This window comes from Caloenas nicobarica, chromosome 19 (genome assembly GCF_036013445.1).
Source record: "Caloenas nicobarica isolate bCalNic1 chromosome 19, bCalNic1.hap1, whole genome shotgun sequence".
NCBI lineage: Eukaryota > Metazoa > Chordata > Aves > Columbiformes > Columbidae > Caloenas > Caloenas nicobarica.
This window is the reverse complement of record NC_088263.1, coordinates 7551054-7565732: the sequence shown is the minus strand read 5'-3', so window position 1 is coordinate 7565732 and position 14679 is coordinate 7551054. Positions and strand designations below refer to the sequence as shown.

At 38.9% G+C, this 14679-nt stretch overlaps 1 protein-coding gene across 1 annotated transcript in view; it reads left to right on the top strand.

The window, feature by feature from the left end:
• Window positions 1-14679, top strand: part of MED27 (mediator complex subunit 27) — an 80951-nt gene that overhangs the window by 24246 nt on the left and 42026 nt on the right. Inside the window, exon 3 of the mRNA XM_065648617.1 lies at window positions 4897-5027. Coding sequence (XP_065504689.1) covers window positions 4897-5027 — 131 coding nt within the window. The remainder of the gene's footprint in view (window positions 1-4896; window positions 5028-14679) is intronic.

The following is a 14679-nucleotide window of genomic DNA, read 5'->3' as shown; positions in this document are numbered from 1 at the left end:
CCACAGAGGAAAACCGGTGAGTAAATAAATTGGAGGCTGTTCTTTTGTTTTATTGATGCTGTTTTGGCCAAGTCAAGAATTCAGCTATCCTAAAATGATCAAACATTATTTGGAGAAAAAGAGAATTTCCAAACCGGCCTCATTATCTGAGAGAAGCTTAAAAATATCAATTAAGGTAGTATAATTTCTCTCTTGCCTACTTTAGTCTGCAGAGATGAAACTGGGGGAGTGTCCTGCTTGCTTGCTCGTTGCTCTTTTCAAAGGAACGACTGGAGTTTTATCGTAATAGACAAATCCCTTGTTAGCTGCAAGGGAGAAATAATGTAGTGATGAGGGCCAAAGTACTGCACGTCTTAAAAGGAGGCAAATGTGCGTGTATTCACCAGAACTACAGCAAAGTCAGAGAATTCCATGGTGGATAAGTATCTGTCAGCCACTTCTGTAAATCTCCTTTTCTTGAAAAGAAACATTTTTTTACTATTACCTATATCGGAGAAAATGCTTTTTTGTTTATGTATGCAGTCTGTAAGTGTTTACATGAGAATGGAAAAAATATCACAACAGATTAATGTGATCGCAAAGAAAAGTCGTTCTTCTGATTTCACTTTTTAAAGAAAACCTATTGGTGCTTAAAAAGCTTTAAATAGTGGTAATATATAAATTTAGTGTGCAACTGTGAGTTGACATGATGAAATGCTCCAACTGACTGATTTTTGCTTTTTCTTTTCCTTTTTCGCCCCCTCCCCTGATTTGTATCTTGTTACCCAACCAATTTTTGCATCTTTCAATGGCCTTGTCAGGCAGCGGAGTGTGACGACTTGTTTGGTCAGCAGTCAGCACATGCAAAATCTCCAGCCCATGAATTATGTAAACCAAAGACCTTTAGACCCAGCACGATTCTAATGATGAAGCTTTAATTTTAAAAGTTTTAAATTAGCACTGTGTACATGTTTGGAGTTCCACGGCATACACTGTAGAGTCATCCCATAGGCCAAAATATTACCTGTCACGATATGGTCGGTACATTTCTGTTAACAAACTGCATTGTTCTGGTTTAAGCTCTTAAACCTTAAAGATCATCTGCAGAAGACAGTGTGACCTTTCAGGGGGTTCTTTTTTGTTCTGATTGTTTTAGGGGCTACGTTGCCCTGTTTCTGATAAGAAGAGACTCACCAGGGTCGAATAAATAAGACATATTATGTGATTAACTTTAAAAAAAAATTAATGCTTTTGGAACTAGATTTAGTCCTAAATCTAGTATTTCTCTTAACACACCATCTCTGTTTAAATAGTTCATGTGAAAGCCAAAGACATCTTACATGAATGAAGAAATTGCCCTCCCTACAATTAGAGCTGTGAGAAAAGCAACTCCAAAGTGCTGCCTCTGATAGGATGTGTTTCACTTTGCGAGGAAGATTGAGAGCCGTTAATGTATTAATGTAGTTTTCATATACTCACGAACACTGTGAAAATGTGAATTACGGCGCCTGTAAAACGTAAGTGGTAATGTGTTTTTCTAGAAAATATAGGCCATGTTGCTGTTAACATAGAAAAATAATGAATCTCAAAAATTATTAAATTTAAAAATAATACAAGTTCGGTTTTTATTTACCTTCAGGTGAAGTTTTTGTATCGAAGTGCTATTTTCAGTACTTTTGCTACATCTTTGAGAACTAGAGTCTCTTTTGGTTCTAAAATGTGGAATTCACACATCTACTTGGAACCACAGTTTTAAGAAAAATATCAGCTATCATGAGACTTATCATAAAACTGTACAAGTTGGCACTGGTGTATATCCTAGCTGCTAAGTGTTATACATTGATTTTTGTTGTTGTTGTTGGTTTTTATTGCTTAGTTTTCCGAAATAGATTTTATGTTTTATCTGCATGTATTGAAGAAAAAAGATCAATCTTGTTGAAATTTTACAGAGGAGTATTTCATTAGGAAGCAAAGAGCTTAGCTTCACATAAACCAGTCGAAATTCCCCAAAGCTGAAAGACGCGGGTGCTTATTGTAATAAAGCCTCTGAATGATGGGGAATTCCTTAGCGGCTGATAACGAAATGATTTACAGTACTCAGCACTACCTAGTGCTGCACCAGTATTCCGGTTCAGTGAGTATTTAGCGTATTTGATGGACAAAGCTCTTGCTGGTCACAGTCCTGCTGGTTTAAATGAGCACAGTTGGCAGCGGTGGATGGAAGGTGGTTGGAACACACTTGGGACCATCCACAAGTGCCCAACTTTGGGTCTCTCAAACCTGTCCGGCCACCCTCTGGAGACACCAACTGAAGCACCAGGTCACCCCAAAGGCTCCTGGAGCCTCATGTCTCGTCTCCAGCAGCAGCTCTAAGGAGACCCCAGGATACAAGGTGCTCCCCAAGGTTCCTCCAGCCATCAGCATGCTGTGGCTCAGGGGCTTCTTCAGCTAAATGTGATTTCTGTGTGTTTATTAACGTTTATTAGCCCTCAAAGGGTTTGCGTCCCATGAGCTCATCTCGGCTTCCCTGCATGAGCCTTTCAGCACCCGTAACATCCTCTGGCCGAACATTTCATGTGGGTTCCTAAGGTGAAGATGATAGGTTTGGAAATAGCATTTGCTTGGTAGTAAGCCAAAATTTTGAGGGGATTGGAATGTTTTAGCTGAGATTCGCTGCCGTGGCTGATGCTGGCAGACCAAAGTGTTCCTTTTGCAAGAGGAAAAAGGAACCAAATGGCACATTTATTATCCATCAGGACCACTGAATCTCCTGACTATAGTTTTGACACTAGTGGTACTGCTTTGGCACTATTTTCAGTCTTGTTTCTGCTCCTTGGAGCAAATGATTAAGGAAGAATTTCCCAATCTCTTCAGTTAACATGCCTCTGCCCCCAAAAAGGAATGCATTCTGTGCAATGCACTGTGTGATAGTTTAATAATGTATAAATCAAGTTGGACAGAAGCTGCCTGTCAGTTTTATTAACTTTGACCTTTTCTCCCATTATAAGGATGGTTTGGTAAATATTTAATGGCCCTTATAGATTTTGACAGTTGGATCTGCATTCCTGGGAGCGAAGGTAGATTATAAAGAAATACTTATAATTAATAAAAATAGCTTAATCACTGGGAGTCAGCCTTCAAGGACAGAATTGTTTTTTAGAATATATTTATTTTTAATTCCTATTTTTTTTATGCCTGACCACTAAATGTCAGATTAGCCGGGAGGTTAGGAAACATTTTTAAAGGCCGCATTTAAAATTCATCTGTGATTAGCACCTGTGATTACCTCCGTCCCTGAGCAAGTGTCCAAATGATGTTATTTACTTGAAATCCCTGTCAGTGTCATTCTGCGCAGTGAGCTGAAATGAATGGTGTCAACAGCACAAAATGGCTGTAGGAGGGCTGCTCGTAATCAGATGCCAGAAGAAAAAGGAAAAAATGTGTTCCTGGAGTCAGAGGAGTCTTTTGCCAGTGCTGTCTTTCCCTTTAATTCCCTGCATATTGCACTCACTGCAAATTCGGGTAGTGAAGATTGAAAACTAAGCCCCTGACACTTTGAAACATTGCCTTTCAAACATGTGCTGTCCATTGCTCTCATTGATTTTTTTTTTTTCTTTTTTTTTTTTTCCGTTTTAGAAATCGGTTGGAGAAAAGCAAATTTGAGCAAAATTCGTTGGTCTAAGCGGAGCCGTTGGGGCAACGCAACCCCCCCTTTCCCGGCGGTTCCCTTCCCATTAGGGATGCGATGTGTATTCGCGTTGTGCCGCGGCCGAGTAAATCAGGAGCCTGTTCAAAAGCCTTTCAGATGCTCCGAGCATCGACACTCCAGTCAAATTTGCTCACAGGATAGCTTCACCCGTTTTCAATAGCCATGTTCAACTAGGTCACTTTACCAAGCTCCGTTTCTCTCATTTTCAGTCAGTAGCCTGCAGATCAGCTTTGCCTAAGACCACTTTAGTTTCTGAACATTTATAAGTCCTAGTTTCCTAACTGTATAACCTTCTTTTAGTGCGGACCATGCGGTTAGAGTTGTTAACGTGTTAAACACTTCACCTTTTTCAGAACAAATCTTTACACAATTTAATGAACACATCGATGTGGGGACTAGAATGGTGAAGGCAATTGCATTTGCCTGACACTGAATCTTGGGCTTTTTTTTCCACCCCTTCTCTTCAAAAAATGAGGAACAAAGGAAATAAATGGAAAGTATTTAGAGGTGAGCTTGTAACTTGTTGCACTTGGTTTCAGGACAGATACAGCACTGGAGCTGTTCTTAAATCTGCGAGCGGTGGGGATGCACTCGAAATCTTGCAGATTCGTATTGTGTCCTTCATAAATTGGTCTTCCCTTGGCAAGGAAAATAAAAGGTTAGAGGAGAAAGCTACTGACTGTGAATCTTTCTGTTGCAATGCTATGGAGATGTGCTAGCAGGTATTTTAAAGGCTACATGTTTCTTTACAGTGGTAGAAACTTCTTTGCAAATGTTTTGTGGTTTTATGTTTAAGAAGAAAAGATGAGTGTTGTTTCTAAAAAGCTGGTTTATACAGTGAAAGCTTTGCATCTTCCTTCCTCTTATCTTCCAAAAAGTAAGAATGCTCGATCCCTTGAGAGGAGAAACAGTCTTAACATTTAAAAGCAAGCCCAAGTTTCAGGAGAGTTGGGAATTAAGAAGTCTTTGATTCATCATCTTACTTGCCCTGTCACATAACTTCCTTGCATTACCTATTTCACAGCAGGCCTTTTTAATATGCTTTTGTTCAAGTCATCTTCCATATAATAAGCAATATATATGAAATACCATACATTAACTTACTGACTGGCTGTAATTTGAATCAGGTGGTACAGACAGCAGAGGTCTGACATAGACAGAGTACTGCAGTGGTGCGTATTTTAATATATATGCTTTTGATTTTCCAGTTGCAGTACCATGCCGGGTTAGCATCTGGCCTTTTGAATCAGCAGTCTCTGAAACGTTCCGCCAACCAGATGGGAGTTTCTGCGAAACGCCGGCCGAAAGCCCAGCCAACAACTCTCGTCTTACCGCCGCAGTAAGTCATGGAATCACTTCAAGAGTTTGCATGGAGGGGGGGAATATTTTTTTAACATTTTACTGTAATTATTTTTTCTGTTCAATCATACTAATAGCAGCTTTGTGCTTGCTTCATGTTGGACGGGTAGAGTACGCTATGGAAACAATATTTCGGGGGTTTTTTCTGTTTGTGGAGGCACTGAGACAACAGAAAAGTTGCGAGGATTCTGCTTTGTAGTGGGTCATAGAAGTTTTTGCAACACGAGACTGTCATTGAGGGGTGATGTTCCCTGATTAGCATGGCTTGGAGCTTCAAGTAGGACTTTTCTGAAGGTCCTGAAAGGCTGAAGCCAAAAAGTCTTTGGTGTGAGTACTTTCTCGATAAACGTCTGTTCTGAGTCCATCTGTTCACCATATGTTAATTTTGCATTGGATCTAAACCTCTTTTACAGGTGACAAGCAATTATGAGGACACTTAGGAACTGTTTGAGGACACAGAGCATCAACACTTTAGGCAGGCTCTGTACTGATGCCAGGAACACAAGAGTTGTCCACGACTGAGCTTTATAAATTAATAAAGAGCTTAAAATATTTAGTTACATATAAGAAAATGATTATTATGTAGAAAATCAAGTGCTAAGCAATTATTCATTTTACTGAGCATCCTTGTAGTTTGTGGAAACTGCTTGCTTTTTTTTTTCACAGAACAAGAGTCACTGATGTATAAACACTCTGCTACTAAAAACTTCATAGCTGTAATAATAAAAGTCTCTGTCACCAGAGTCCACAGGCCTAAGTTAATGAAAGAATCAAAGGAAGTTTAGAGGTTTTTCCTTATAAGAAATGAGAAAAAACATCAGAGTCAACAGACCCCTTGTATATTAACTTTAAAGGGCTGTTGATTCAAGAATCCATAAAATGTTCTATTATTCTACCGGTATGTCAGACTAAGAAGAATGGTTAGAAGGGCAGCTCTAGCAGAACTACAGCTTGGCAAACCAGGTGCTATTTCTCTTGTATCTGTAAAAGAAGAGGGGTATATTGTGACAAACTAGCTAATTAGTTTTCTTCCTTCATTGGGGTACTAGGTTTATCCAGAGCTTAAAATGGACTTCTCCAAGAAGTCTGTAAACTGGAGTACTGTGATACCAGTTGTCACAGTTTTTATTCAAGGGTCTTAAAATATTTTGGTGTTGTGTTTGGTGTTTTTGTGTTTTGTTTTCAAATAATGGTTTCTACAGTTCCTAGAAATACATATAGTGAGAAAGAGCTACCTTCTATTTTTGCAAGGAAAGTCTGTACTTAAACAGTTGCAGCTGTATAAATTTTAACATGAGGTATATAATGTACACTTTTCAAAGTATTGTACATCTTTTTATCTGCAGTTGTTTTCTCTTTCAATGGTGCATTTACCTAGAATTTTCAGATACAATGAGATTTTAGCGTGGTAACGAAACTTTAGCTAGTAGTTGAATTATGTTTCAATATCTTATTACCACTTCCAGCATTATTCACAGGGAAAATATGTTTATGCTGAGCTGGCCCTTTATCTGTCACCTGTTTCCTCCTCTCTGGCTTCTCTTTGACCTTTCCATATTTGTCCTTATTTTCTATCTTGGTGTGTCTTAAGAAGAGAATAATAGTTATATTAAGTCAAATCAAATACCTGTTGGGCTCAGTATCACGTCTCCAACACAGAGCAGAAGATTATAAAAAGACTTATGAAAATAGGCTTGTGAGAAGTATTAATAAATTTAAAAAAAAAAGAGTATGGCAAATGGATTTCAATATCTTGATTTTACTGTAGTTTCATGCAAATAATGATGAATCATGCTGTGATTTTTTTTTTTCTTTGGCTTCATTCTCTCTAAAATGCAAAAGAAGAAGATATCCAGGCACAAAGCTACATATCTCCTTGAAAGGGCATACTGCATACTAATTTCCCCATGGCAAGTCAGGGATTTTTTTAAATTTTAGCCTTATTGATTAGTCAAGAAAGGGGTAACTATTACTTTGTCTTCTTTTTGCTTTGATGTATGCTGTTAAAATGAAGTTCAGTGACAAGTCTTTCAGCTGAGTAACAACGTGCTATGAGTCAAGTATATATTAAATGTTGTTCAGAGCAACTATATTATCTAGAGCTTTTCTTAAACAGAAGTTGTTAAAACCGACGATGTGCCAAAATGTCATTTTAGGACAGGAGGTTGGAGCAAGTAGCAACACTGCAGTGATTCTTTTCAGCCAGCAAAGGAATGCAGGGAATGCTGTTGCTCAGCAGGTAACGTGGGTGATGATTTGTACAAAGGCTCTTCTAAAAACTGTTTTATTTCTGTGCACATTTTGTGTATGGGTAGATTGATATTAAACATGTCTTAATTTGAGTTCAAGTTAGCATTAGTGACTGTGTTACTGATCTGTTTATTTATTTATGTTCCTATTCCTTGAAGAAACTGCATGGGTAACTTTTGTTATTGTGTGCTACATTCTTAATGGCAACGATGCAGGCTGAGCAATTATCTTGCTCATCCATGTCTCTGATCTTTACTGCTGTGGTGTGACCTGAGATTTATTCCACAGACTGAACATATCCAAATGGCGTCTCTTCTCATAAGGGCAGTGATACAAAACCTGATTCTTGTGCTGCGTCAACTCAGTGTTCACTTGAGCTCTTAATCTCTCTCCCTGCTCTGCTTTTTCTTCTCCTTTCCTCTCCGAAATAGATTTAAAAAAAAAAGCCAAAAACAAAAAACCAAAAAAAAACCCAAACAAAAGCAAAAGCTTCTCAGCCTGTTTTGGAGGCTCAGCCATCTCTTCCTACCTTATGCTCACAGAAGGACCCAGAGAAAGGGTTTTGCTAATGGCAAAGCTGATTCTTGGGGGGTCCACTCGTTTGTCCCTGGGCAGCCTTAGCCCGTCTTTGGTGGGCTCTGGTTTGGAAGTGAGAAGCTCTAGTTTTTCACTAGTAGATATTTGAAACAGCAGCAGCAATTTTCAATCAAAAATATGTTTTTAAAATTGAAATGTCTCTGTCTTATCCTACCTCTACCAGGAGAATTTTCATTTTCTCACTGGTTTTGTTATCTGAGGGCCTCTAAGAGTGCCGAATAATTTTTGAAGACGACCTTTTGGTGTTCAGTTTTGCTTTTCAGTATTGGTTTTCCCTGGCTCTCAAAGTGCAGAAAGGAAAACTAGATTGATATGCATCTCATTTCTGGCCAAATGTATCTGTATGAGAAAATGAGTAACTGCTGGCTTCTTTCTCTGCTGCTTTGTCCCTCCTTCTGTCTTGTATTAACAAGACATCTCCCTGTTCCTGCTAATAGATGCATTCTCATCTGGCTGCTGGCTCCTTCCTTCTGTTACAGAATCTCCAAGCAGTGTTTGCTGAACTGCTGAAAGCTGTCAGCTCCTTCCCCGTCCCTCGGAAAGCAGATACGTGCAGCCCTTCTGAAAACCAGGGTGGCTGCTTCTGGTTGGAAATAAATACCATAAGAAAGGATGCGAGTCCCTCTGATGTGAGGAAGGAGAAAGAAAAGATGTTGACTATATTCCTGCGGTCGTGTTCATTGGCGCACACAGTAGGGTCCGTTAGTATTAATGGCAATTTTTAGGGGTCTCAGCTGAAAACCTTATGACTCTGATAGCTCTGTTGCATGGGGCTCTTTCAGCGCTCCCAGATTAATCATCTGTCTTCTCTGTCTGGAAGGAAATTGGCAGCACAAGAACTTGCTCACCATAAAAGGTACTGAGACTCTTGCCCTCTGTGGGGCCTTTTAGGATCATTTGTTGTGACATTTGTGGGTTTGGGGAACTGAGCAAACACTGCAAACAATAAACAAGTGGAAGTCTCTGGTTCTCATTTGACAACTTTAGGCTCAATGGACAGAGAGGCTTGAGTAAAAGACAGTCCAGTGTTTTGTTTCAGGGCTCTTCAACTTGTCTTGTTAATCTCTTGTGCTCTGATGTATGTCCTAACCTGACAGGGAAAACACTGTAATAGAGCGAGTAAAAATCTCTGGGAATTTGTACTCTATCGCTAGGAGCAGACCAGCAAAATTACTTTTCCGTTATTAAAAAAAAAAAAAAAAAGACAGTGCTGCCCGTAATATAGTTCCAGAAAAATGAACAACAGAAAGCTGTGAAGATAATTGGGTTTTTAGGAGATAATAAGGACTCGAGGACAGAGTGCTGAGCAGAGACTCAGGAGGGCTGGGTTGTTTCTGCCACTTGTGAGATATAGGAGGTCTCTGTTCTGCTCTCCACACCTCAGAATCCATCTGGATTCTTCTGGAGAAGATGGATATATTCAGAAGAAGTCCATACATGCTCCATCCTTTGGAGCTACTATGATGTAGTATTCAAAAAAAATTTGCTATTTTTAAGTTAAATGAAAGGTGTGTGTATATATACATATATATAAACACTATACACCCAGTCATCAGATGTGCCAGAATAAATTATTTGGAACTTAACTTGTGTAATTTATCATTTTTACATTAAGAAAAATCCTGAAGAGCCCTTTGCCAAGAGTTTTTGGAGGAAAGGTTTATTTCAGCGTTTTGTTTTATAAACAGCATCTAATTGCTTCCTAGGTTCTGGGATTTTCATTATGAAAGAAAGAGGCAGATTATTCTAAAGATAATGGCAAAGCATGCCTAAGCCAATAAATGTTCATAGGTTTTGTATTTTTTAAGAGCGTATGTTTAAATTATGCTTCTCTCGTCTGTCCTTGTTGTGTTATAAAGGTCTGAAAGCCCAGCCGGGGATTCCTACTTTGAAACCAAGAATCCGATGTATCAGTTAAGTGTGACACCTGCTATACAGGCTGTGGGGAATGTGGTTATTTAACATGCAAGTGTTGTTATTGCAATAATCCCATGCAGTATTATGAGCTGTACTTTAACGTTTGGGCCTCTTCTCAGAAGCATTCAAGAGCAGAAGAGCGAAGTGTGTGGCTGTATTTTCCGTTTTCAGGAAAGTCATCACAAGTTCTTTGAGCAGTTCTAAAACTCTTCTTTCCCCCTACTGGCAAAGCTGCATTAAGTATCAATATTCATTAAATACCACCAAGATGATAATGTAATAAAGCAATAATCCTCAGGCCCACATCTATACTTCTTTCCAGAAGAGCTGAGGTTGAGAATATAATTAAAGATTAAAACTCTGTTTGCATTCTGGAACATGGAGATATCTTTCTGTACATGGTGGGGAATTGTATTAATAAGGAAGAGATCAGTTTCCAATAACTTTCAATAGAAGGAGCTCATTTAATATCCCTGTTCGTGTTTAAGTTTCTTACAGTATTTCTTTAGCTTGACTTTAGCAAGACCCGTGCAACAGGAACTGTATAAGAACATGTTGCTGAAATACATGACCCTTTTGCTCCACAAATTAATCCCTTTTTAAATGAAGAAAAAAGATTAAGAAGTAGTTCTTTATATTGTAAGACAATAATATTTACATGAATAGGTTTAATTACTTTGCAGCCTTGTACCATGTAGATTGAACATTAATTTTTGTATTTGGTGTCTTGTGCACCGTTTAGATCACATCGTTGTACTGTTTTCTTTTTATTTTTAGTAAATCGATGAACACCTGTTCTGCAGATGTTTTGTGAAGCTGTTTTAGTGCCAGTTACAGTGTATTGCCGTACAGTGAGATTGCATTTGTCCCTAACCGGTATATGGATTTTAGTGCGTTCAGAGTTTATGTGCACATTGTGCAGTCTCTAATATTTCATCTGGTTTAACCAAATAGAAAGTCTCTTTAAAACTTTCTATATTATACTTCACCAGCTTGTTAAATAGCTCTTACTTTGCCGTAAAGAATCATCGCCAATTGGTTCTTCGCTCTTTTATGGGTTTTTTTAAACTCCATAATTTTGCACAGAAGGTCCAAAATGTTGGCATTCCTCTCTCAAATACCGGTACTTTAACTACTACAGGTAATCTAGCCAGGTAGGTTACTGGTTCTTCGTAACCTCTGGTAAAAAGGATTGTGCGCGTTAAACAGGTGGTTTTGTGCTTGTCCATTCCCTAGAGGAAAATCTATTTCAGTTATAAAATCCATGCTGTGTATTTCAGGGTTAGTATTCTGTTCTTTTCTAAATATAGTGGGGGGCGGGGGGCGGGGCAGGATGTAACGATGCAGTTGGATGGTATGCATTTCTCTAGAATTTTTCAAAGAATACACCTAGTGTCTATGTAGTATTTAGTTTATTTAAAGGAAAACTACAGAATAATACGAACCCATTCAGACTGCCACCTACAACATTGCTTCAGAGAACAGCAACGTCCTCCAGTGAGTTTTTCAAACCATGGCGAATATAATCGAGAATAACGAGCAAACAGGAAACCACTATTTTGACAGCTTTGTTACAGGAAGATAAGTGCTGAGAAATTCAGATCATCATGAATTTCAGCAGCTATTGAAAATACGATAGTTTCAAGTTATTTTAAGATAACAGCCATGTTTTGATTTATTTTGGATTTTTCTTCAGGTTTCCCTTCTGCCTGCCAAGCAGAGATGACAACAGTTGCTTTTACACAAATTGTTTTACAGAAATGAGACTGGACTCTCTTAGAGAAAGAATACACCTTTGTGTTTGTTTTAGTGAGACCCTCGGGTACTTCTAGTCTCCTTATATACACTTAAGTGTTAAAGTTGTATCCTAGGGCATCCTAGGAGGAAAAGTTATACTTATGTAATCCTGACTTCTTCATTTTCTTCTCAGCAGTGTTTCTCCACCACTGACAGCAAAGAAATCTGGTTGTCTGGATTACTACAAAGCATGTTGCCACCACAGTATCAGAAATTCTGGTTTAAGTTACCTGTAAATTCAGTGGCAATGTTTAATAGATGACTAGGAGCTGATCTTGTTCTTTTCATTTTCAGTAGTCCAGATGCTCGTCTTAGCTGGGAAAGCGTCTGCCATCACCGAACCCATATTTTATTACAGATTACAGGGGAAATTCCTACGTGATAACACATCCCTAAACTTTCTTGGACTGGATTTTCTCAAGAGGACAGCTGTGCATGTGGTGTCACATTTTTCTTTCTGGTTTTCAAGTGTAACACAAGCGAGTTAACCAGTCCGTGTCATTTGGATGAAAAATGATTCTGAACTTTTAAAGAGAGAGAGATTTTTTCCTAATGTCCCATGTCAACAGCAGTGACAAGTGGTTTGTTCATCTCTGTGGCCGGCTGTTCTCAGGCGCAGAGCAGTGATGGGCTTGTCATTGCTTTATCCTGTTTCTTTTTGTGTGTTTTGCTTAAATACCAGGAGGGAAAAGCAGTCTGCTGTTAAATGTAATAACAATCTGTTTCTTTTAGTTATGTGGTGTTTACTGTTTCGCACTCAATATAATTTAACTGGAAAGAAAAAAATCCAAAGTACTGTTTTGATTCATGAGGGACTTTATTAGACAACTCCAATGAGAACAAATCCAATAACTTACCAGGGCTGTAACATTGATTAGTCATCTACAATTTGAAGCCAAAGACACTTTACCAAGCTCTGCTCCAAAAGAGAGAGAAGGGGGTAATCCAGTTGAACTTTCAATTTCATCGTAAGAGGTAAATTTTAAAATAAGATGCTGTTAATTTGTTTCATGTTGCTGCTGTTCACTTGGGTTATCTATCCTGTCGACTTTGGAACCACGCATATGTTTCGTAACCTGTTTAGATACCAAAGATACAGAAGGCAGGCAGATTATTATCTTTTTTTTTTTTCCTCCCTTCTTTCTTTCCCTGTTCAGTCTGTGGAGCTCTTGAGGTCAGTTGATTGTCCTCTTCTGTGCTTTATTAATGATGTCTGCGGTTTCTTTCATTAGGGACAATTTGGAAGAGTGGACCAACACAGATTTAATGAGAATCTGAAATCTGAGGAAAAAATGTGATCTGCTTTTAAAGTTTGTAGATGATAAAAATAAAATGTAGCACTCGGTGCTGCAACAGACAACTGCTGGGGCCATAGCCCGTTTCTGCATCTCTGACTCCTAGATTTTTGTATGGCATACTGGAATACAATATAAATCCAGTTGTCTTTTACATTGTGAACTTGGTCACAACAACAGTATTAAACCAGCATTTGAGCAATAGGAGAAACCCTCTCACAGTGTTAATAAATTTTTGGATTTTCATTTATGCTTGTCACCAACCGGTAGAGGTGTTGGAGCCCCAGATAGAGCTTTATAACTTGGGGTGTTGAGTAGGATCCGAACTGGGCCCTTTCACTGTGAGAGGGAGCAGTTCTGTGATAGACTGGTGTGGTTTTTAGCAGATTTGGTCCCTCACGTGTGACGTGAGGAGCCGTGTCCCCACGTCTGAGCCCTCCTGCCGCAGTCGGTAGGTGGGTCACAGCATGACTTCCATGGAAGCTCACCCAGCGTCCCAAAGCTCTAGTAGCCATCTGGGTACACTCCACATTGGCACTGCTTGGGTACAAAGTGACTTTGTGCGGAAGTTTTTTTGGGTTTTTATTTTGTGGGTTTTTGTAGCAGCTGCCATTCTGGAGTCTGGTGATGCTTGGTAACTCAGGACTGAGTCAACACCTTTGCTGTTCTGTGCATCTTTAGAAATACAATTCTTTTAAACATTTTAATCTTGATCTAATCTCCTAATGTTGATATATCTGACAGCAGGGGTTTCTGTCATAATCTTCTTTGTTTTGTTATGCCAGATCAATGCTATTTTGGCTATAGTTATATGCTGAATTTCATTTCATTCCACTAAGTACTATACAGCTGCATATTTTCTTACAAAGTAATTACAGAAAACCAGCAGGCATTGATCAACACAGATTGTCCAAAGAAAAAAATTTGACTAAACCCAAATGTTCCTTATGATATTCATTAACAGGATAATAATTTCTATCCATACAAGTACAAGAGACAAGGATCTTGGACACTGCTTTATCCACAGTAAACTACTGAAATGCGCATTAGTTTTGTTGTAAAACTTTACGATGTATTTTAACACAGAGAAGAAATCTGGTTTGTTTATTCACGTTTCAACAAATACTCTAACCAACCGCTGTGGAAAGAATAGAAGGTGCATGTTAATTAAGATTTCATAATTTCTTCGCAGTGTATAGAGCTTTACTTAGTAGTGTGTGTGGGCCGTTATGGACCGATAGCCTTTGCTCAAATGTCCATGTCATGCAACCCCCATTAATGAAGTTACCCAAAGGAGGCCTGGGACCGATTGCTGTTGATATTTTGGTGCTGTATTCCACAAACTAATCCTGCAAATAGGATTGTTCCGAGTGCAATGTGCAACCCTGCATGACTGAGCAGAGTGATTTGAAATAATTCCCATCTCCTTTGCTGCAGATTAGCTGGGGCACTCGGTGGTCGGGAGATGAAAACGCTGTGATTTCTTTGGAAACTTTGGCCTACGTACCAGCCTTGATCTGCATGTTCATTTTCCAGAATGTGCACAGACCCGAGCAGCGTGGAGCCCTTAGTGAATGCCAGAGTTACTGGGGATTGCAGCTCTGCTGTAAAAGAGCAAATTTCTGACTCTTTGATGTATGTTTGCCTTAAAGGTAATGTTTGTGTGAGAACTGTGCCATTAAAAGGTGGCAATTAATTAAAAGTTGTTCCACAGTCCCGACCGTTAGAAGATGCCCTTGCAGCATTTAGAGCAGAACATTAATATTGCACTGTAGG